Source organism: Terrapene carolina, unplaced genomic scaffold (genome assembly GCF_002925995.2).
Source record: "Terrapene carolina triunguis isolate 2854851 unplaced genomic scaffold, T_m_triunguis-2.0 Scaffold62, whole genome shotgun sequence".
NCBI classification, from domain to species: domain Eukaryota; kingdom Metazoa; phylum Chordata; order Testudines; family Emydidae; genus Terrapene; species Terrapene triunguis.
The window spans coordinates 5125161-5149757 of NW_020664413.1; the positions used below are offsets into that span (position 1 = coordinate 5125161).

Genomic DNA, 24597 nt, shown 5'->3' on the forward strand with positions numbered 1-24597 from the left:
CACAGTGATCACTTGTGGTTGGTTACCACATTTCTGCTTGAAAAATCTGCTAGGTCAGCGGTTCTCAAACTTTAATAACCTGAGGATCCCCATTTTGATTTAAAATTTTGTCGCGGACCCCCAAACCCCAACACCCACTCAGACCCAGGCTCTACCCCCACTCCACCACTTCCCCCCAAGGTCCACCGCATTCTACCTCTTCCTGCCTCTGCTCCACCCCTGCCCCTCCTCTTCCCTGCCCCTTTCCGCCCCGTGTTCCCCAGCATGCAGGATGCACTGGGGGGGGGGGGAGTTGTTGATCAGCATGGCCCACGGACCCCCTGGAGTACCCATGTGGACCCCCAGGGGTCCATGGAGCCCAGTTTGAGAAATGCTGTGCGAGGTCATTGTGGACCCTTGGAAGGTGTAGAACCTGTGGGTTCCCCTAACATCAGTGACACCACTCCCAAAGCTCAACAGCCCATTGTGTAGACAATGGGGAGGATGATCAAGTGATCAAGTGCCTTCATGTCTGTTGAGACTGTGCATCTTTGACATGTCATTGATCAGGATTTACACTGTGGAGATTCACAGATGCTATATAGACCATCCTGGTGACACTCTGTTCCAGGATGCTTATGTGTAACTTCAGGCACCCTGCATCTGGAGATGGTTCAGGTGGGCACCCCAACCTGTCCCTGAGTTTTTAATAAGCATCATCATCGGGGAGGGGCTCAAAAGGACACCCCTTTCCTCATATTCAGGGTGACCAGCCACCACGTGAGCTCTCACAGGACTAGAGGTGGGACAGTGATCCATTTATTCATATGTCTGGATGGGGAGTAGACAGTCCTCAGTCAGTGTTGTAGAGAATACAGGCAAAGTCTGGCAGGTGGTATCACATACTTGCACACATCCCCATCTGAAATGGTGTGAGAGACAAGTTCTCTCCACTAGATCTGCGAAGAGAACAGGGAAAGGATATATTCTAGGGCTACTCTGGTCTTCCTGGGACTGGCTCCTGATCAGTCAGTCATCCAGGCATGAGCAGACATGAATTCCCTGTTTTCTTACGTGTACCACCACTACTGCCAGGCACTTGTTGAAGACGCTCGGTGCCATGCAGAATCTAAGGGCAAACGCCTGTATTGATGTGGGTTGGGCCCCACTGTGAATCTTAGAGACTTCCTGTTGGCAGAGTGGTTAGCTATATGGAAATTCACATACTCTAAATCCAGACCCACAAACCAGTCTTGAGCTTGGAGCAATGTAATGATGGGGGGCAAGGTTTACTATCCTGAACCTGAGATGGCATATGTATTTGTTGAGTATTCTCAGATCTAGGATAGGACAAAGACTCCTTGTCTTCTTCAGAAAAAGGAAATATGGGAGTAGAAGCCCTTTCCCTTGTATTCATGGGTAACCGCCTCTATCGCTCCAAGAAGAAACAATGAAGCTCCTTCTGTTTGCAATAGGATTTTGTGAGAAGGGTTCCTGAAGAGAGTTGGGGAAGGGGGTGAGTAGGGAGCAGAGAAAGGATGGGATGGTATAGCTGCAGGTGAAAATGTCCAGCCTTAATCTTCAACCATGCCCAATGGAATAGGGTGAGGGGGCTTCTGAAGAATGCAGTTCGCAGACTACCTGTGGTGCAACTTGAGTATCTCATCAAATCTGACATGTTGAAGGAGCACTGTGCACCACTGAGGTTGAGAAAGCTTGTTGTCCTGTGCCATACCTCAGCAGTTTCTTGGCCTGGTACGCAAGTTGTCTGTGGAAAGATGGCATATGCTGTTTTTGCTGATGTTGTGGTTGAGGAAGGTATGATTTATAGTAGGTTGGAGGGGCATAAATTCCTATAGTATAGTTGCTTTGGAATCTTTCAGCAAGTGTAGGGTACTGTGAGTTCTCTTGCTGAACAGTTCCTAGCCTGTGAAAGCAAGTCCTCAATCGTGGTTTGTACTTCAGAAGGGATGCCCAAAGCTTTGATCTATGATGCTCGTTGCATGGTCAATACAGTGGCCATAGACCTGGCAGTGATGTCCAATGTATTCATTGCCTCTTGCAAGGCTGGTTTTGCCACGAGCTGGCCTTCTTTTAAGATACTTCTGAGCTCCTCTCTGCTCTCATGGGGGAGTTTATTAACAAAGGATGTTAGTCTCTCTCATGTTAGAAAGTCTATTTAGACAACTGGGTCAGCAGTTGGCCACTCACAGTCAGAGTCATGCAGATGAGCATGGGTTTCTCTCAAACAGTTCTGAATATCTGGGGTCCTTGTCCATGGGTGTGTCGTTGGCTGAACACAATTTCTCTTTTACAATGGAGACACTAGGAATTCAGAGTTAGGTTTCATATAAAAGTAGTCAAACCATGATGGGGTACCAGATACCTTTTCTCAACGAACTTCACTGTTGCTGTTATAATTGCTGGCATCCGTCTCCCTGAGTCTAAAAGTCCCTCATTGATGGTGAAAGTGATCCTAGCAGTGCCAGAAGCTATTAAATGTCAAATAACTTTTGATATGTTCAAAACATTCAGAGTTTTTGGAGGAATTAGCAAATACTAGAATATAGTCAGACAAGACACCATTAGGTTATACAGGACTTCATCATCCGGAGTTATCAACAGAGATTCTTTCACTGGCAGAAAATGCATATATTAAAACATAATTAAAATAATCTATTAAAGTACTTGAGTGATCGGGGGAAGTGTGGCGATGACTGATGTCTGTGAATAAAGTTGGAGAAAATTACAGGAGACATTGATGGACATGAATGGTTGGTGTCTTACTCAAACTGTTAGACCTGGCAAACAGATATTTTCTTTATTTTTGGGTTAAGAGTTCGCTGCTTATCCTAGTCACCATTCCAAAGGGTCCAAGCAACAAACTGAATGACCCATCCAGGTTACAAGGAACACTGAATACGTCACTTACAACAGAGCAGGTTTCATGCTGTCTCATGCTCTCCTCCCTCTCATTTCACATCCTGCAGTAGAGGACAGAGTGGATTATGCTATTCTAACACTTGCTACTCTAACGCTTCTTCAGTGTCTCTGTTCACTTTTGCACAATACGCTTTTTTTTTTTTTTTTTTAAGGGTGCTATCCTGCATGGGTATAAATTTGCAAACATGCCCTGATAAAGTACTGCCTGCCTATAACAAAAGCTATGGGAGTGGTGTGAATTACCTTGACCAATTTCAATTGATGTTCATTCTGAAGCCTATTGATGACTTTTTAAGAGCCATATTTTCAAAGACAGAGGTCCTAGATAGAAATGCAAAAATGTGTATCTGTATTTACACATACCATCTGCACTCGCATTTGAAGCAACTCCACATACAAACAGGTATTCAGCAGTGACAGTAGCTATCTGCACCTGTAGCTTCCTGGTTGCACAGCTCTGCAGAGACCCAGGCCTCAGCCTTTTGAAAAGGTGGCCATTAATACTGAGACTGGAGTTAATTTCTTTGTAGGTTTTCTTCTTCTTTTTTATGAGAAACATTCAATTATTGAGTGATTGTGAGTACAGACTAAGCAGAGTACCACTGTTTCTACCACCCATCATCTATGTGCTCCTTAAGGTAAGTAAATTCTCTATTTAAAAAAACCCCACAGAAGATCATTATCACTTTAATGTCCTTATTGTATTTTTTCTACATTGACTTTAATTAATAAGCTCTCCCTCGGCTGTTGTGAGTTTACAAAGAGAATGAGAAAGCAGATTTATAAGCAAGGGTTGCTGTTTCACCCTCCCCCTGCCCATGCTCGCAGATTTATTTAATTTATTAGTCCCTTGGTCAAATTTCAAATCAGGCTCAAATGCTGTAGCTAAAAAGCAGCAAAAACACTTCTAGATGGCACCCGAAGAACCCAGAAGATTTAAATTCAGTCTCTGAAAGCAGATTTCCTAAAGGCTTGTTAGTTCATTCCAAAATGCAAAAGTGACAATGCTTTAATTTCAGGGTAATGCTACAGCTTTATGACTTAGCAGTTTTATTTAATGGTCCAATTTACTAGGATATTATGGGGTCTGTAGTCAGTCCTGGGAGATGGTTTTACAGCACAGGACTTGAGCGCTTACAGCACATTTCAGACCCTCAGTCTAGCTTCACCAATACCTCCAGCATCCTGCTGGAATCCTCCCTGTAGCCTTTGATGGCACACACAATAAATTGGGGGGGTGGGATAGGAGAAATTAGAGCAGCTGGAAAACTGTTTTTCAATGAGTTCTGTATTGTTTAAGTCACATTTTTATTCTTCATCTGGAAATCTCTCCGTAGCCCACATTTCACCCATGGAACCGAATCACTCTTCCGTGATTTAGGAGGTTTGTCACAAAACAAGATTATTCAGGCTGATTAAATTGCCAACAAGCCAAACATGTGGTAAATGCTACACGAGCAAGAGAAAAATTGCTCAGAGAGCTCATAGGATGTATTTGTTTTGTGGTGCCCTATACAGAATGCCAAATCTTGTCCTTAAAGCTGCCCCTACCACTACAAGAGCAACATGCGCCCACCTGAGAAGACGCTCTGGCCCTCCCATAGTGCATTGCTTTTAGCTGTGGCAGCAGTTAAGCAAGTAAATATACATTCCCCAATGGACATAAAAAGGAAGTTTCTTAAAGGGTTAACAGCCCCAATTCATTAAACTTTAAAATATAAATGTCAAAGCCACCACTTAACCGACATGTTATTTTTCTAGCTTTCCCTGCTGGCTCCCAAAATGTGTGCGCTTGTGAAGCTCTCTCTCCATTCTCAGCCTCCTCCTACTTTCTCATCCATTTGGTGACACTTCAACCCAGCGTTTAAACTCCTCAATGCATCTGCATGGAAACAATTCTGAGTGAGTTCCAATCCCACCACCAGGCCTTGGGCTGACCGTACTCCCTGATGATACTGACAATATAATACACCTGGGGCCCTACTCTGTTAGGGGATGCAATGACCTATACCACACTGAAGAGGCTTAATCTCTCCCTGAGTTGGCCAGCAGGCACCAGGAATTTGCACCCACTAGTTTGGTATAGATTGCCCTTCCCAATGCGGTGACTCTGCTCCTTGGGCCAATGCAGGGGGAGGGAGGTTTCTTGCACAACTGTGCATAAACTTGTCATTATAGAAATGCCATTCTGAGACACAGAGGTGGCACACCATCATCTTTCCAGCCTATTTCTTGGTGAGTGTCCACCAGGACGTTTCCTGTGGTAATCCCATGTAAATACCATTGACCGTCAATGGGACTTTAGCTCCTGAATGAAAATGAGGCTCCTAAATCAGTTAAGTGTTGCAATGCCAAACACAGGAACACTTTAATATCTTAAAAATGTGAGGCTAATTTAGTATATTAAGCATGCATGGAATCATGCAAGCGCAGAGCTGGTTGTATCTCTGCGCTAGCTAGAAATTGCAAGATGGCTGTTGACAGCTCAAAAACTTTGATATAAAAACTAGTACAAATGTTTAAGCATTTTCCTTTCAATAAAATTCTGGAGTATTTAACTAGAATCCAAAATAAAAGTTTAAAAATTGTCAAAATCTGGAGCACCCTGGAAAATGTCAGGTGTCAGAGAGAGATGTTGCAAATCTCTTTACAATGCCTTGACTATGAAAGGTACTAAATAAACACCAAGCACTTTGGGCTTATAGTGTTGCCCATTGACATCAATGTGAATTAGATCAAACTCTTAGGCTATGTCTACACTGCGTTCAGCAGGTGTGACTGCAGCACAGGGAGGCATTCCCAAGCTAGCTATCATCGAGCTGGAGTGCTAAAAATGTCAGCAAAGCCAGAGCAACACAGGTTAGCTGCTCAAGTATGTACCGCAGGTCCCGAGTGGACCTGTACTCAAAAATCCCAAAGCTAGATAAAGAGTCTGGGGATTGAATGGGAGTTTTGCCCTTGACTTCTAAGGTCCAGTCTCTATTTAAATAGTATTTAAATGATTATATAGTGTCCAGTCTCTATTTAAATAGTATTTAAATTAATTATAAATGAGTGAAATTAACAAAACATTGTGAAGAGTGAGGACAAAGCAAATGGGTGTACCCACCACTAACTTGGTCCCTAACGGGATGTCATTTAAACCATTCAAGCGAACAATGTACCATGCAATATTTAGCCTCGAATGGCACAAAAGTGTTTAATTTAGGCAATGGGTGTATCTGTGTGGTAACCACTAAAAACCATGCATTTTTAAAAAGTATAACAAAAAAAAAGGTCCAATTAACTCATGTAACTGTAATGTAACAAAGGTCATTATTAATACAATTATTTATCAAGGTCCTCTACTAAAAAAAAAAAAGTTGTTTAAAAACCAAAAAATGTAAACTGGTCCTTTAATTTAAAAAAAACATTAATAACAATAAAAATAATTAATAAAAGCAAAAAAAAATCAGGCAATATGCAAGATATGTATCTAAGTCTGCACAGCTAAAAAATAAACATTTTAATCCATAATGGTCAAATATATTTTTTTTTATTAAATTAAATTAATGGAGATATCCCATCTCCTAGAACTGGAAGGGACCTTGAAAGGTCATTGAGGCCAGCCCCCTGCTTTCACTAGCAGGACCAAGTACTGATTTTGCCCCAGATCCCTAAGTGGCCCCCTCAAGCATTGAACTCACAACCCTGGGTTTAGCAGGCCAATGCTCAAACCACTGAGCTATCCCTCCCCCCATAATTTTTTTTTTTTTTTAAATTGGCAATTTCTCATTGGTATAATGTTTTTTAAAAATGGTCTCCCCGTGTCACAGCTCTTCTAAATGTAATGCTACATCCTATTGTCATATTATTTGTATTAATAATTTTGTTAACCTTTATTATGCTATGTTTATACTGCCAAATAAAAAAACAACAACAAAAAGTTTTGAAGCAAGTAATATATAAAATTAAATTGCTTGCAAAATTATAAAGTGATACAATAATTAATGGCATTAATCATGTATCAAGAAGGGCGACTGTTGGGATATATCTATTTATATCAATATATATTGTGAGTCATATATCCATGTAATACATGATAGGTTATTAAGGCCTGGTATGAATTATGCGTGCTTAACATGAATACGTAGGTTGCAAGTTAGCAACTGAAGCAAGAACTTAAGTTTGTGCAAAAACAATCTTCTGTTCCAAGAAAAATACAGAAAATCATCAGATAAGGAAACGACACCAGCTGGATTGTATAAAATTCTAAAATTGTATGAAAATTGGAGAAAATGGCACACCTATGATCATGGTGGCTCACCCAGGATTGTCTCTTTGGAATTGTGTGGGTAGAAGGCCTAGTAAACAAAGGCAAAGAACCGATGACGCAACAGAATGAACTATAAATGGTTGCCTATGATTTCTGCAAATCGGAGTAGTTTATTAATCCAAAATATCAATGTGGTTTTCGCTGGCTCCCTGCATCTTGACTGGCCTGAAATCTCGACTGGCCATCGGAACCATTCCCACCTTTGGACTCTGGTACAGTACGTTTCGAGTGTAAATTTAAAGTAAGTAAGGTTTGTTTTGTTATCAATAAAAAGTATTTAAAGTATTATATGCCGCCATTGTGGGTCTAACACAATGAGGTAGATACAGGTGATAAAATCAATGGGAGCAGTATGTGACTACTAAAGTTATGCATGTGCTTAAGTGCTTTGATAGACTGAGGCCTTATTTTCTGCATGTAATTGGATATATATCATACGGGGCGGGAGGGTGCAGGTAAACGAGTTGGTTCAAAATGTAATAAAAGTGTTGAGCATTGCAGGAATTATGGTGGGGGGGGGAAGATTAGGAATGATTTTATAAATCGCAAGGGTCACTTTGACTGTTTAGATGTCTGATTGTCCATTTCCTGCAGCAACTTTTACAATCCCTGCTTACGACTGTAGCTTAAATACAATTTCTATGCAGTATTCTGAAAGATGGAAAATGAAAATTTTCCTTGGCTCTTCAAGTTCAGATTTTAATGCACAAAAAGAGGAATGTTCAGCCACAGATAGGGAACATTTCTTATTCTCTGACACAAAGTTCCTTTATGGGAGTTTCCCAAACAAATTTCAGACTAGCAGCAAGAGCCACAGAAGAGGACTGTCATCTTCCCTTGCGCTGGACCGCCATAAAAAAGGATTTCAATAATAGATAAATAACCGAATGAGATAAAATTAAGCATTGATCTTGTCATATCAACTTCTATGTGTTGTTTAATGGCCCAGGGTCTGTGTACAACAAAACTGCAGAACTAAAGAAATAGAGGAGGGGTATCACGCTGTTCATCATCACTAAATCCTTCAGATACTGAGGTTAAAATGTATTCCCTAGGAGGTGTGAAGAGGTCATTTTAAACGCTCTCGATTATAGAGTAGCAATAAAAGTACAGAGGTGTGGGTTGCATGGCTATAGACTTAGTGCTGGAGGAAATACACAAGACAGATCAATAGACTTCAAGCAGGAAGAGAAAGAGAGCAAGATTCAGAGGACCATAACCAATGCTACACCAGTTCAGACCAGTGCAAGAGAATTTAATAATAGACAATTACTGAATGACCTGCCTACAGGGGACATCTCTCTCTCTCTCTCTCACACACACACACACACACACACACACACACACACACTCTCTCTCTCTCTCATTCAACTGTAGATGTTCTCATTACCCATCATACATGTTGAAATTCTCTTTAAATCCTGCTCTGCTTTAAGCTTAATGATATTCAGGGCAATGAGTTCCATGGGTTAATTATGTGCTGGATGAAAGTATTTCCTCTTTTACCAGTATTAAGTGTGTGGCCTTTCAGTGTCATTAAATGTCTCTTTGGCTTTGAATTATGTGAAAGTGCAGATGGAAGCACCTGATTTACCTCCCCTACATCACTGATTTCTATATGCCCCCTCTTATACATCACCTGTCTAAACCCAACATTCCCAGTCTTTCCAGCCTTTCTTTGCATAGAAGTCTTTCTGTGACTCGTGAAGTTTGTCCCTGAATACCTACTATTCCAGCAATGTCTTTTTTTTGACAGTAACTAGAAATAAACACAACCTTCAAGATGAGGCCCTTATAAAGTACCCTGGGGTCTTCTCTGTTCTTGACTAACCTAAATAATAGTTTGTCATCTGCAATTTGCCACCTCACTGTTCAGCCATTTTTCCAGATCATTAATTAATATAATGAACAACAATGGTTACACAAGGCATTGTGAGACACCCCGCCGTTAACTTCTTGCCATGTTGAAAATAGAACATATATTCTGTATTCTTTCTCAGACGCACACAGCCAGACACACACACTATGCTTTCTTCAGAATTTTTGTTCAATGCCTGACTACCAAGGTGATACGCTGCATAGAAATAACTAAGATTAGATAGATAATCATGTATATTAACTTATAACACATTGGTACCTTTCCATGTCTAGATCCCACACCAACTGGCTGTTTTAAACAAATTAGACACCATCATTTGGAAAAGCACTTGTAATTCAGTCCCAGTTAATAACCGACTAAGACCATTTTCCCTATCTGATCTAATAGGAATAAATGCATTTAGTTGTAGTTGTTACTGATTGTTAGCTACATACTTAGGATAAATTCTGCTCTCAAAGCCTCATGGCAGAGTTCATCTCAGATGATTTGCCTCTCCTCACTGAAATCCTCGCTTCAAAATGTAATATCCACTGCAATGCAAAATAGTTATTCATAACACTACTACGAATACAAGCAACACGTTATTCCTTATCTGGATTTTCCATTGCTTCACGTCACCCCTAAATCTCCCAACTAACTCTTTGGGGCCTGAGTTGTACACCTATTCTCAGAACTACACTAACAACAACGACAAACAACTAGCTGCACGGAGAGGGAGGATGGTTTTCTGGTTAGGTAACTAGATTGGCTAATCCGGGGTCAATTCCCAGCTCTGTCTCACTCTCCTTTGGTGACTATAAACAAGTCATTTTCTCTCTGTGCTTCAGTCTCCTATCTGTAAAATGGGGAGAATGATAGAGCTGGCTGGAAAATGGTTTTATTTCCCCATCAAAAAAATTAACCTTTTTTTGGAAAACCAAAACCCAAAAGTTTTACAATTTTCAGCAACCAAATATTTCAAACATTAAGAGAAAGAAAATTATTACATTAAGAGATTTCTGGCTTTCCACCAAAAAAATCCAGTGTTTTCAAAGAAAACAGAAAGAACAGGAGTACTTGTGGCACCTTAGAGACTAACAAATTTATTAGAGCATAAGCTTTCGTGGAAGTGGGTTGTAGCCCACGAAAGCTTATGCTCTAATAAATTTGTTAGTCTCTAAGGTGCCACAAGTACTCCTGTTCTTTTTGCGGATACAGACTAACACGGCTGCTACTCTGAAAAGAAAACAGAGACTCTCTCTCTCTCTCTCTCTCTCTCTCTCATTTGCCTTGGTGACATAGATTGTAAATTCTTTGGAGCAGGAATTATTGCTCCCTCCGTGTATGCACAATGTCTAGTACTATGGGGTCCCATCTGGATGAATTCCTATGTGCTATTTATAGCCTTTTTAAATTTAAATTTACTTTAGTAATTTTGTATTAAACTACCAAGGATTCAGCTCCTGTTGCTACAGTTTCAAGCTCAAAAACATGAAAATCACCTCTGGTGCTTTTCTCAAATTTGGAGACTCCAGGAACACACGAAGACCGAGGATAGTGACCGCAGACACAATCACAAGTACAAAGTCTTATCTGTACTACTACAAGTTTAATTAAAGCAATAGTTAAGGTTACAATTATCAATGAATATATAAATCCTACAAAAATATATGCAACAACTGAGGCTGTAGTTATCCTCACATCCTCAAAGGTATTCTAGGATCTCTCAACACATGAGTATCAAAAGAGGAATGGTCCCTGCTGGGGTTTCCCGTGGAGTTGTCCCTTGGGGTCGTCCCTCCTTTATCCAACCAGGCAACCTCTTTTATATCGTTGTTCTGACCACATCTAATACCTTATGCATATACATGAGTGTTTCAATGCTCTTTTCCTCATCTGTACTGCCACACCCTACAAATATTGTTTTTCAGAGGTTGTTTTCTTAGTTTCCCTTATTCTCATCGGCATTCTTGAACAATATGATATGTGTGGTCGGGACAGAACATTCCATGATGTTCTAATCAGGTATCCCATGGTTTTGGACAATACGTTGCAGTCTATTGCAATCTAGTTTTCCGTAACAACCTATTGGCACAATTTCTACAGTAATCTTGTGACCTTACTGGTTTAGGGTTATTCCTAGGTCACCCACTCATGTCAAGAATTCTTAAGCCTATGGCCTAGTCTGGTTGAGCTAAAATCTTACAGGCCTCAGCCTATAGGCCTTGCATTCTAGCCAGGCTTTACTTATATGCCTAATACACACTCATCACTCCTAAATACTTGTCAATCTTATACTTCTATAATCCTACAATTTACATCTATTTAGCATATATGTATTATATATGAATTGAGCATAACACCAAATAACACAATGATAAATGGATGATAAAATGAACTAATTGGCTATGCATTGTAATGTAAACATATAGTAATAATAAATATGAATATTAATTATGGCTCCATATTGGAGTCCAAAAAACACCATGCTGATGAGAAGATGGAACTCTGCCTCAATACTTGAGATTCAACAACTTCTTATTAAATATTTGTTACACCTGAATAAAAACATACTTAATCATTAACTGGTGTGTGTTTAATTAACATATAATGATTGCCCAATTACATCACCATGAAAATTTAATTTGAGACACTTTAAGTATGAGTTGATTGAGGAAGCAACGTAAAGGCTCATGTTGTGCCCTGGGTGCTCTGGATTGAATCTGGAGGGGATATGCAGCTGCCTAATGCAGCCACAATTACCAGCCTAGCAGAGGGTACGGCATGGTCCCCCATCTGTACCTGGCCAGTAAAAGTAACCAGTGAAGAGTGGGGAAGGGCAGGGTAATGACCCCCATTCCTTCCCCTTTTCAGTCAGCTGTGGTCCTTGGCTATATTTTGGCTTCTCCCTGAACAGAGTGAAAGAAGGAAGAGAACTGGTCTCTAGGTTTTAGGGGCAAAATCTGCTCTTAGACAAGAGCATTCAGCTCTCCATGTGAATTTCACTCAGATCTCTAAGGGGAGATTTAACTGAGATTCTCCTTTGTGATTTGCATTTTATTTTGAACAATAGGACAACAACTTGAAGAGTCATAACCAAAAGACTGTCTTTCTAGGTTTCTACCTTGGCTCTGATCTATGCAATATCTGAGCTGCTCCTAAGTGTAAGAAGTTACAATGGATCTCTCTTATTTCCTTCCCTGGTGGCATGAGGCAGGCTTAGGGGCGTCGGTTTCTATTTTAAAAAAGGTTCATTGAATATAAAAAAGCACTGGTGTCAGTGAGGGTATTGTGGCAGAAAACTTGGACAAAACAGTGAGCTTTACAATTAGCTCAATGCAATGAGGTTAGTGGTCAATTCCTGTTTCACTAGGCTGTGAGCTCTACCGTGTTGGCCCTGTTCTGGAGAAGGTTCCATCTCCCTCAGTCACGAGTCTTTCCATAATGGTAGACAATGTCATTGTCCCAGCATAACAAGGCTCTTAGTATGAGGTCATGGTCCCAGAGTGAGTTTCCCCCACAGTGACTGCCAATGAGCTCATCCTAACCTGAAAAGTACCACCTCTCTCTAGTGAGAGAAAGGATGTCCTGTTACTTCCTATACTAATTAAGGTCCTCATTCTGCAAACCCTTACATGAGTTGTCTCACTGACTGTCAGTGGGGCTACTTGAGTAAAGAGTACCGTCTGCTTTGAGCAGAGACTGCAGATGATGTGGAAGTATACATATTAGACTTTTTACCTAACTATCTATTTCTCTCATAATTGAGTTGAACCTTACAATAAGAAGCTATAATACAAGTGTAGCAAAGAAACAGTTAAGTTAAGAAACAGATCTGGGTTTCAAGTTTATGAGATCTCATAAAAATAATACGGAGGCTGAATTAAAAATCAGGATGTTTATGAAAAATGCAACAACATCCTCTCACTAAGCACAATTTGTTCTTTTAGCCATAGCTAAGGCCTGCATATCTGTTCCACCCTGAGTTGCAGGAATCATACAGGCTTGGATTGTAGTGCTAGCTGATATTAACCAGTGGAAATCCTTCTAAATGTAACTTTCATCACAAAAGCTATAAATCTGATGCCTTTTTTCCCCACCATCAAAATATTCACAACTCTGAGGTTCTCTTAACGATACAAACAGAAAACATTTCATTATAAGACATTTAGAGCCAATGTTAAACATTGTTGACAATGCAGTATCCTTACCCGTGATATTGCAGTAAACCTGGAAAGGTCCAAGTGGTCCACTTCCATCGGAATCAATATGGAAGAAACCAGACGTCTTCCCTTTGTGACGATAGGCTTCACACGACTGTTCATAGATGGCTGCAATATAGAGAGATATACATTACTTCAGAGATACAGTGAGGGCACTGGTAGGCATGCATGTATCCACGATTATAACAATTGTTAGTGGCATTATTTATCCCCTTGATTGACTGCTGGCTTGTATTTCTGGCCCCAGTTCAGGAAACAGGAGTTAAACACATGCTTCAGTGCTTTCCTGGATAGAGATGGATCTAAGCATGTGCTCTGCTGAATTGGGGCCTTAAACAATGGGAAGCTTGTATTTTCCTGACTAGGTTAATTAAATGTTTTAAAGGACTGATATAAAATTAGATGTGTGCCATGGTCCAACTGAAGGGATGTAGCACACACTGGAGAGCAATAATCTACATATAACTTACAACATGGACACCCTGAAAGCATGGACAATATGGGCCACAGCTGTTCCATGCCTTCCCTGGAGTAGCTGGCGGGTTCCCCATTGAAAGGGGAGCCAAGAGCTTCTTTCAGTGTCTACCACCCTAGAGGAAATGACCAACAGTCTGTCTCTGCCAGGAAGACAAGGGTTCAGGGCTACTCAGAGAGATTGTCACCCTATTTTTATACATCACACTCATGTTTTGTTTTCTCTATGTATAAATCTTCCTGTGCTGAAGGATACATGCCCAGAGAAAACTTCAATACACATAAATTCAAGGGGTAAATAATACAAGCTGGGACTGTCACTAAAGAGCAAGAAGAATGTGGTAAAAACTGCCCAAGGGTAAAAGCAGTTCTTTTGATTACACACGTCTATATACAAACTTCAGGCAAGATGAGACACTCTCAATAGCTATTTTATCTCTTGGGCACTATATTACCGCTAATATTGACCCTAAGTCCATTAAGAGTCATATATGCACATATGTTTTTGTCTGTACGCGCGCACACATACACATTCAAATAGTTAATTCTTTCACTTCTGGCAGAGATACTTGGCAAATAGCCTCCTTCAGAACTGATGCTAACATGTCCCCACACAGCAAGCAGATTTTAACAGCAGCTGGTGGCTCCCTTGGCATATAGGAGAATGCATTAGTCCATACAATTCCTATTATAGACCAAGTGTGGCGAGACCCAAAATGGCAAGGGACCCAAAATGGGGGATACAACCAAAAGAGGTACTGGAAGGGATAATGGTATTGATTTTGGGGTTTTTTTGTATATCATACATGATGATGCCATAGCTTCCGGCTTACAATTCACATTTTCTGGCATCCTTAATTTACAATAATGAGAGAGAGACCCCACAATCCACATGCCATGGAGACAAAGAGAAAATCCCTCAGGAGAGACAGCTAAGTGGTGAATGTGTGAAGATCTTCCGACTGGAATTTTGAGTGTCTATGCTCACCTTCCCACTGTAAGAGGAATTGATTCTATTTCCATGTAAACTGCTACCAGATTACATTGATCTGAGTTTATTAACCATAACAGTTTGTTTATTGTTGTTTAACTAATTCCTAAAACTCAGCCAGACTTGGCAGATGGATTAAGACTTTTTCTCCCTACAAGACACACATATCTGGGGACATACGGTAGTTCTGAAAATGCAAGCAAACACAGCAATATATGGCCTTGCAATGAATAAGCTCATTAGCGATAACAATAGCAGAACACAAAGTAATATACTTGAGTATCATCTTCGGCTGCTGCAAGGTCAAATCTCTATTTTTCTTGCTCTTTGATTTTATGTGTACATTTAACAGCTATTCACACACACAAACACCCACAACTATACAGCATACATATAGACTGAGAGGCACACAGGGGAATTTGAAAGTATCCCATTTGTTAGATTCTACAAATTTCTTCCTGGGTCCCATCCACTTTTCAGCCATCAGAGCTGTACAGTTAAATTAGATATACTATAGTGTTTGTAGTGTTGATGTTGTACATAAAGCTTTCTGTTCATAGTGTCTTTCATCCAGAAGGATCTCAAGGAGCATTACAGAGTGAATCTAAAAAAAAAAATCACTCCCCCCACCCACTTCATAAAGGCAGCCCCTTCTGTACTAGGAAGATCACACAGCTGCTAGATTTTTTTTTAATGGAAAGAGAAGAATTGTTTTCTCAAATGGATGATGCTTCAGAAGGAAAGATTTTAAATAGCCAGACTGGAATTCTGGACAGAGCACTGGGGCTGATGCTGCTACTATTTCAAAAATGCGGAGAGACATAACAGCCATAAGTGACCAGGTCCATGTTTTAATGTCTGCTCAGAAAGCGGCTCCTAGGCAACATAGTGCTGGGGGCATGGTCCCAGGGTGACTCAGAGAAAAGTGTGCCACAGTAGGGGATTGGGGTGTAGGGGGTCTGACCTAGCTAGGTGGGGTCCAAACCTCAGGGGCAGTAGTCGGAGGGGAGGGCTGGCGGAATTGCTAGAGCTGGGTTCAGTAAGCAAGAGTCAAGATAAAAGTCAGGCTGGGTTGGGGACTGGAGATCAGAGGCAGTACCAGGCTAGAATCAGGGTCACAGTCAGGCCAGAGTCAGAGACCTGAGACCAGAGACAGCACCAAGCTAGAGTCAGGAGTCCAGAGTCAGGGTCAGGCTGGGATCAGAGACCAGAACACAAGGTGAGGTCTGGAGTCACAAGCCGCCCAAAGTCTGTGTCATTGCCCAGACAACTTCCTGGGTCACCATCCAGGGTTAAATAGCGTGGTTGGCCAATCAGGGGACGCAGGGTGCCGTCACTCTGGCTTTCTTGGGCGGTACTTCCTGTGGTGACTATTCTCCACAGTGCTCCCTAGGTACAGTCCTGCCTGGCTTCCCAGTGGCACTGTGGGAATATCAGACATCCCAGACTTTGCAGACCTAGGTTCTAGTCCCCGCATCCTCATATTATCCACCATCTTCAGGGTTGCTCTTCTGCTGAGTGGATGCTGGGCCTCATTTATCCGAGTGGTCTTGATGAAATCCTTTTACTAGGTCAGAGGCATGAGCATGGGCAACGGGTTCCAAGGAGCATTCTTTAGGACCCTACCCCTGTCAATCAATGAGATAATACAATCTCCCCCTCTATAGTTCAGAGTCCAGGATAGCGTGGACTATATATTCCTCATTCCCTTGAACCTGGACTGGTGGGGGTGGCTGTTGGGACTCACCAGGAAAGGGATCCTCTGGGTAAGGCTTCATGAGGGATATCTTGAAAACAGGATGTACCCTAAGAGATTGAGAGAGCTACAGTTCGAATGTGACGGGGTTCATTTGCTGACAAATCTGGAAGGGCCCACGGAACTGGTTGTCTAATTTGCAGGATGGTCTGTTTGTATGGAAGAGTTTTGCAGCAAGCCGGACAATATGACCAACCATGATCGCTGGGCATTCCTGGTATTGACAGTCTGCATATTACTTGTTGTCTGTTTTTGCACCTTCTAGGTGGTCCTTTAGCTCCTCTGGTATATGGTGAATTTGTTGGATTCAGTCAGCAGCTGCTGCGTTTGGAGAGGCGGCTAGCAAGGCCAGCTGGAAAACCACAGTTTTCAAATAGGGGACTCCGCCCTATGGAGGCATAGTCAGTGTTGTTGTATGAGAACTTGGCATAAGGAAGGAGGAAAAACCAGTTATCTTAATGGTAACTGACAAAGCACCATAGGTATTGCTCTAACACTTGGTTCACCCTCTCCATCTGCCCATCTGTCTGGGGATGGTACAGAGAGGAGGTAAAAGTACAAACGTCCATTAGCAGGACCACTTCACAGCAAAAGCATGAGACAAATTGGAGGCCTTGGTTCAAGGGGATATGTTTGGAAGCCCATGAAGTCAGACAAATGAACCACTAGGAGTCGCAGCATGGTTTCAGCAGGAGGCAGGTTATTACAGGGGATGAAGTGCACAATTTTGGTCAGTTGGTCTACAACAGTAAAGACCACTGTGTGACCACCAGAGTCAGGGAGTTCCACGATGAAGTCCATGGTGATTGAGACCCAGTGTCTACCCTGGGTCTCCGGGGGTACTAGGGCATTGAGGGGCTTAGCACAGGGCGTCTTGGAGTGAGCACACTGGTCACAAGAGTTATCCCAGCCCTGGACTTTGGCTCATGTACAGGGCCACCAGAAGACAGGGGAAGCCATGCAGAAATCTTCAGATGTCCAAGTTGTCCTGCCAAAGGAGTGTCATGGCAGAGAAGGAGCTCTTCTAGCTGTGGGAGAGGGAGGGGGCTGGAGTGTATATGCATCCATCAAGGTAGATGATCCCACCCTGTGTGGAGCATTGCATTTTGATTCTGGCTCTCGCTTACTCAGGATAAGTAAATGGGTCATCCTTCGAAGCAGATCAGATAAGATCAAGGTGGTCTTGGTTAATCTTGGCACTAAGGAAGTTGTGAGCTATTAGGAGATAGGGTCATTCTTGGTTAGGGTCCTTGACCTCTTGATAGTATGCCCCCTTTCAGAATAGGGTGTCTGCTTTCCTATTCCTGGTTCCTGGGCAATAGGTGATGACAAAATTCATTTGAGAGAAGGATAATGTCCACCTGAGTTGTCTTTGGCTCAAGGCTTGAGCATTCCACAGATATTTAGGGTTCTTATGGTCATCAAAGACTTGCCCTGGGTGGCGGGATCCCTTGAGGTTATGACACCACTCTTTAAAGGCTGATTTAATTGCAAGTATTTCCTTATCTAATATCTCATAATTCCATTTGGCAGTGGCGAGTTTTTGGGAGTAGTAGGCACAGGGGTGCAACATCTACTGCGGACCATGCCTCTGAGAGGGTATGGACCCAATGGCTACACTGGAGGCATTGGCTTCTGCTATGAATGCCTGAGCAGAGTCCAGGTGTGCTAGAATGGGAGCCTTGGTGAAAGCAGCCTTGAACTGATTGAAAAGATGGTGAGCTTTGCAGGTCCAAATAAATTTGATGGCTTTGTGGGGGCTATTTTCCCTGAGAAGCCTAGAATGAATTGTCGGTAAAAATCTGAGAAACTCAGGAAGCTCTGTAACTCCCAGGAGGACCTGGGTGCTGCCCAGCCGCGGATGGCCTCTATCTTCTGGTGGTCCATCTTGATGCCCTCTGGGAAAAGGATGGAACCCAAGAGTTCTGTGGAGGACTGGTCAAAGGTATATTTTTCCAATTTCACAAACAGGCCATGCTTCCGTAGTCTCTCCAGGATGGAATGAATGTGGTAACAATGCTGTTCAGGATTATCTGAAAACATAGGTATGTCATCGAGATAGAGGACTACTTACTGGTCCAGGATATCTCTAAATACATTGTTCATGAAGTGTTGAAAGGTTGTGGGAGCATTGGCCAGCCTGAATGGCATTACTAAATATTTAAAGTGCCCATACCTGGTTCCAAAGGCAGTCTTCCATTCATTTCCTGCCCTGAGGTGCACTAGGTTGTAAGTGCTCTGGAGGTCCATTTTGGTGAAAATTCTGGCAGACTGCAAGCCATCTAGTAACTCAGAGATTAAGGACAGGGTTTCAGACCATCAGCTCCTTTAGGGCCCCAAAAGTCTATGCCAGTGTTTCTCAAACTGGGGTCACCGCTTGTGTAGGGAAAGCCCCTGGCGAGCCGGGCCAGTCTTTTTTACCTGCCCCGTCCGCAGGTCCGGCCGATTGCGGCTCCCACTGGCCACGGTTCGCTGCTCGAAGCGGCGCGAGCCGAGGGACTTACTGGCTGCTGCTTCCAGCAGCCCCCATTGGCCTGGAGCAGCGAACCGTGGCCAGTGGGAGCCGCGATCAGCCAGACCTGCGGACGGGGCAGGTAAACAAACCGACCTGGCCCGCCAGGGGCTTTCCCTACACAAGTGGCGACCCCAGTTTGAGAAACACTGGTCTATGCAAAGGCACAGCGTTCTATACTTTTTCTTAAGATAAAGGAGCGGAGCCCCTGCTAGGGAGGTGGAGTGCTGGATGAAGCCCTTGGACAGGTTTTTCTTTGATGCACACATGAAGGGATGCCTGTTCTGTCTCAGACAGTGCATATATCCATCCACAAGGGACCATCACTCTGTGTTGTAGGCCTATGGGGCAGCCATAGTCCCAGTGTGGAGGTAGCATCTCTGCATTTTTCTTTTCAGAAATGTCCACATAATCCCAATACTTTTCAGGGAGATGGCGAATCAGACTTGGAAGTGACTCCTTCCGGCTAACCACCACCATCTAGAGTTCTCCCACAGGTGTTCTCCCTTCTGATCAATTGCAGGATCCCAGGACCAAAGAACTGAAGCTGGCTGTATGCAGGCAGACCCTTCGGCAGTATTCAGAAGGGAAGTTGATCCTCTTTTCTTTCCAGGAGATGCAAGGGTCATGCTGCTCCAGCCAGGTGATGCAGAGAATTAGGGGTAAGTGTGGAGAATGGATCACACTGAAATGTAGCATTTCCCGATGACCCTGGATTATAGCCTTTAGGAGTACTGTTTCCTGTGTTAATAGCCCCGAGGACAGGAGGGACCCATCATTTATCTCTATGAGGATTGATATAGGCTTTAAACAGTGGGGGGATTTGTAGAGCTTGAGTGATTTTAGCATCTATAAAGTTATCAGTAGTCCTGAAGTTGATCAGGGCCCACTGAGGGGGAAATTGGTTTGACCATATCCATGGTACATAACTTTATTCATACTTGGAAGTGTGGGGAGGACCCATTTGTCCTGGATCAGGTTTTTCCTTGAGGGTTGGGGGTAATTACAGAGCATAGTGCCCTAGTGGTGCCCAGGCTGCCAACCTCTCCCCTACCCCCCCCCATATGGCCTGGGCTTGCTTGTTTCCCCGATTCCTTGCAGGTCAAGGTTCATAACAGGTGATGGCATGTCCGGGTGTGCCACAATAAAAGCATAGGTTATTGTGCTTTCACCGTTCCTTTTCTTCCAGGGTCAAGCACCGGTGGCCCAGATCAACTGCATCAGTTCATGGTTGGGCCCTGTGGTTTCTGGCGTAAAGAGTGGGCGAAATGGTGGCAAGGTGCCCCTCCTCACATCCTTTTGCTCATGCATCCAGATGCTGATGCAAAGAGACAGGTCAATGAAAGCATCCACGCAGGTTAGGTCTCAATGAAGGATAGCTCATCTTTTACTTCCTCGCTAAGTTCACACCAAAAATGATGCAGTTGGGCTGCCTTGTTCCACTCAATGTCAGCTGCAGTTCAATAGAACCGGGCAGTGTTCAAAGCAGCTGGGCCTTGTCCTTGCTGGAACCTTTGTAGTGCAACTTCCACTAAGCAAGTGGGACGACGGTTGTCAAAAATTGCGAAAGATGCTCATAGGAAGGTGTTCCTGTCTGTTAACACTGGGCTGTCCCGCCTCAACAGGAGAGAGGCCCAATTCAGCACTTCTCCAGCTAGCAAACTGATCACTCTGCCCTGCTCAGTGGGGTATATTCGAGGGCGAAGCAGGAAAAGTAGACAGTATTGGTTCAGGAACCTCCTGACCTTCTGGCAGTTCCCATCAAAATATTCCAGTACTTTTCACGGTACAAGGATATTTTTTTCTTGGAAATCTCTCATCGGGCCTTCCCTTAGACTTCACTCCTTGCAAGGTCTGATGAAGCTACAGTTTGGGGTATCATCTTTCCAGGCAGCATATTGGTGGGAGTCAAACATGCCCTGACTGTGACAGTTACTGGATTGAGTCCCTAATTAATATTCATTCTGCATTAAACACAGCTCAGCTAGTCTCTTCCTGAGGTGTTTTTTTTTGTCTGATGCATAGTAAATTGTGAGCGCCTAGAAGAGCTGCAATTGCCCGTCTCTAGCAATACATATGTATATATTAAATTAAAAAACCCAACAACCACAACCTGTTCCTCATGTATTCACAGTCTTAAAGGCTACAGGGAGCTTTTCAATTACAGATACTGCTGACAAAGGCAACCAGGATGGGTGGGAGGGGGAAGATCATAACAGGCGATTAAGTAGCCAGCCAAGCAGTCATGCTTTGATGAATTCATAAGGTTCCCAAATTGCAATTCATTTAGTGAATTTGCTGTCATCATCGATACAGAACAATTCATCTTGGCTCATTAGGGACCTCGTTGATTACATCCCTTGCTTTTTTATTTATTTAGTACAAAGGATGGTGCAAGGAGCACAGACATAAAATATTGCATGTTGGCAGTGGACTGGTGCTTCTAGAAACCACTCCATCACTGGGTCTTTCCCTCCACCCCCAAATGTCACATTGCCTGGGAACCAGACATCTTCTCTCTGAATTAACAAGGAACAACGTGAAGACCCAGCCATTAGTAACGTGGATCTGTTCACCACTAAATGACACTTTTGCAACCATGATAGTTGATAACCACGGCCTAAAGAGGCAGACAGTGGGCCAGATTCTCAGCTGGCATGAATCAGTCCAGCTATATTGGTTTCAATGGACCTATGCTGATTTACACCTGATGAGAATCTGTCCTAGCATGTCTTCCCCTTGGCTATAACAGCGTTACAATAGTAAATAATTAGCAAGAGTTTGGGAAGAGATATAAATCATCAAGCTTTAGGGAATAAGGCAACCTATAAGTATCGGGCAGGGCTGGCTCCAGGCACCAGCCGACCAAGCACGTGGTTGGGGTGGCACCTTGGGGCGGCACCTTGGGGCGGGGCGGGCTCGGGTTTTGGTTTTTTTTGGTTCGGCGGGGCAGCGCTGGAGCGTTTTTTTTGTTTGTTTTTGTTTCTGCCGAGCGGCACTCGGAGGGGGGACTTGGGAGGCGCGGCATTGGGGTGAGGGGGCTTGGGCGGTGCGGCGCTCGGGGGGGGGGGGGCTTCGGGCAGCGCTCGGGGGGGGGTCGGGGGGGCGGGGGGCGGGGGGTTTTTGCTTGGGGCGGCAAAAAAGTTAGAGCCGGCCCTGCTATCGGGGCTAGGAGGAAGCTATTTATGTGTGCGGTTTATTCTATAGCAACCTACTGCAGGGTTTTTTACACCTTCCTGTGACACAGCTGGTATAATGTTGGAGGATAATGGACTAGATGAACTGTGGGTTTGATGTAGTATGGGCAATTCCTATGTTCTTATGGTCAGGGGACAAGAGGCAGGTGACACTGGCATGGAACAGTGTCTAAAGGGACACACAAATCAAATATTTTTCAGAGACATTTTCTTACCATTCTCATAAGAAACTAGAACTGGTTGAATAGTATTTGCCGAATAAACAGACACATTTAGAAATGTATTAAAAAATAAATAACTGAAATAATTTTAAAAATATTGTTTTGCTTTTCACTGTTTAGGCTGTTTTCTTTTCCCCCCCATCTCTCTCATCCCGAATGATAAAAATACACTAGTCAGTTTCCATTTGATTCCTTGTCATTCTCAAGATTTTCATATAGTAACACAAAGCTTCAATGTTTAGATTTCAAGCCCCGATGAGAAACGTGTCTCTATTTTATTTTAATGTTTTAAATGGCATTTTAAAAATTAATCACAAATGTTTCCATTGATATTGGGTTTTATAAAAATGTATGATCGCCACAGGGAAAAGGTAACCTGGAATTTAAATAAATAAGACTCTGGGTAATCAAATTTTGTGTCTATTTAGCTCTATAACACCATCTGCACGATTTTAGTTTAAAAGATGACATTACAGAGGCTGGGTAGCGACTGTGTGTTAATGTATGGTGCTGTCACGGTAGAGATAATTGCATAGGTAAGCACCTATGATGTGCTTGGATCAGAGATCAGGACATAGTGGGAAGGCACCAAGGCCATAGTGATGACAGCTCTGTGACAGAGGGAAAATTGAGAGGAAGAAGGGTTCCTGCATCTATAATGGGGACACTTATTGGTTGATATGGGTAGGAAGAAGTGTGCAAGAGGAGGCTAGTTCTTTTCTTAGGCTTGAGAAAGGTGTTTGATGCATTATATATCAAAAAGGTGCAAAAAAAAAAAAAGGGCACAACCCCCTATTTTTTGTCATCATTTGCAGGATGTGCCCTATCCATGCTTATGTCTGCTTCACATTTTCTGTAGGTTGCATCTATTGCTTGTTTCAAACTAAAATGATGAAATTCCGTTTTGCTAACCAGAGCCTTCATGCTTTAGGTTACCCTAACCTGAGGACGTCTGTATGGCCAAGAGAAAAGAGAAAGCTCTCTGTTCTCATTCTATTTATAGGCAGAAAAGCCTGGTGAAAGTGAACAACAGATTAAGAGTCAACTAGACAGAACAAGGCACTGAGAGTCTTATCCATGTAAACTAAACAAATATTTATGTGCCCTTCTATGGTTCCTGCTGACCAACCAAACTTCACTGATTTGAGACTCAACCATTTTGGGATCAGTGTAAAGGGATTACTGTAGTGGTCCTTAAAGTCTCCACTTCCCAAGATTTAGTCATACAGTGAGTCTGTACCAAGAATAGAAAATAGCTATGATAACTATTTAAGTGTTATCAAATGTTGACATGTTAATGTTAACCACTGTTTGCACTAATGACACTTTTACTAAACAGAGTAGGACTATTCAGAATTTACTGAGTAGAACTGGTCAAAATATTTCAAACAATTGGTCTCATCGAAAATCACCATTTTCTGAGAAAATATTTTTGGTTAAAGATTGTCGACATTTCCTAAATGTTCAATTTTTGTGAAAAAATGATTTTTATTTTTTAAATGAATCAAAATGTGATCAACAATTTTATAGACATTTAATTTGGCTTTTAATAAAAATATTCAAAAGCCAGTTTGATGAAATAAATATTCTTTAAAACTAAAAAACACAGTTGTGAAACATTTTTTCGATTCCTTCCACATGAAAACAATTCAAAACTGATTATTTTTTTTTGTTGGCAAAACCAGTTTTTCATTGTTGACCATCCCCGTTTTTTGGACCATCTCTGATCTAAGGCTAAATCCTCCTCTGGTGTAAGTCAGCATCTCCACTGGCTTCAGTGGCAGTATACTGATTTACAGCCATTGAGGATCTCAACATCATATTTGATCACATTTGTAATAAATCCGTGTTTATTATTTTTTCTTCCATTAGCTCTGTGAGATCTATGGGAGAGTGAGCTAGATGTTATACACAGAACTCCGTCATGCCACTTTTGGGGTCACTTCTCAGAGAAGGGCTGTGCTCGTTAAGGCAGTTTTAAAAGGATGCTGCAGTGTTTCACTGAGGCATTTAAGATGTTCCCAAATGTAATTACTTAAACTGACATCGCTTAAGAGTTACAATCCTCACCCCGTGAGGGACATGATTCCCTAAGTACTATCCAGTTCTTTTCTGATTAGCTTCTTGA

At 42.5% G+C, this 24597-nt stretch overlaps 1 protein-coding gene across 1 annotated transcript in view; it reads right to left on the bottom strand.

Moving 5' to 3' along the window:
- The window catches only part of CNTNAP5 (contactin associated protein like 5), a 408220-nt gene that overhangs the window by 131234 nt on the left and 252389 nt on the right, over positions 1-24597 (bottom strand). Inside the window, exon 13 of the mRNA XM_029910538.1 lies at positions 13307-13426. Coding sequence (XP_029766398.1) covers positions 13307-13426 — 120 coding nt within the window. The remainder of the gene's footprint in view (positions 1-13306; positions 13427-24597) is intronic.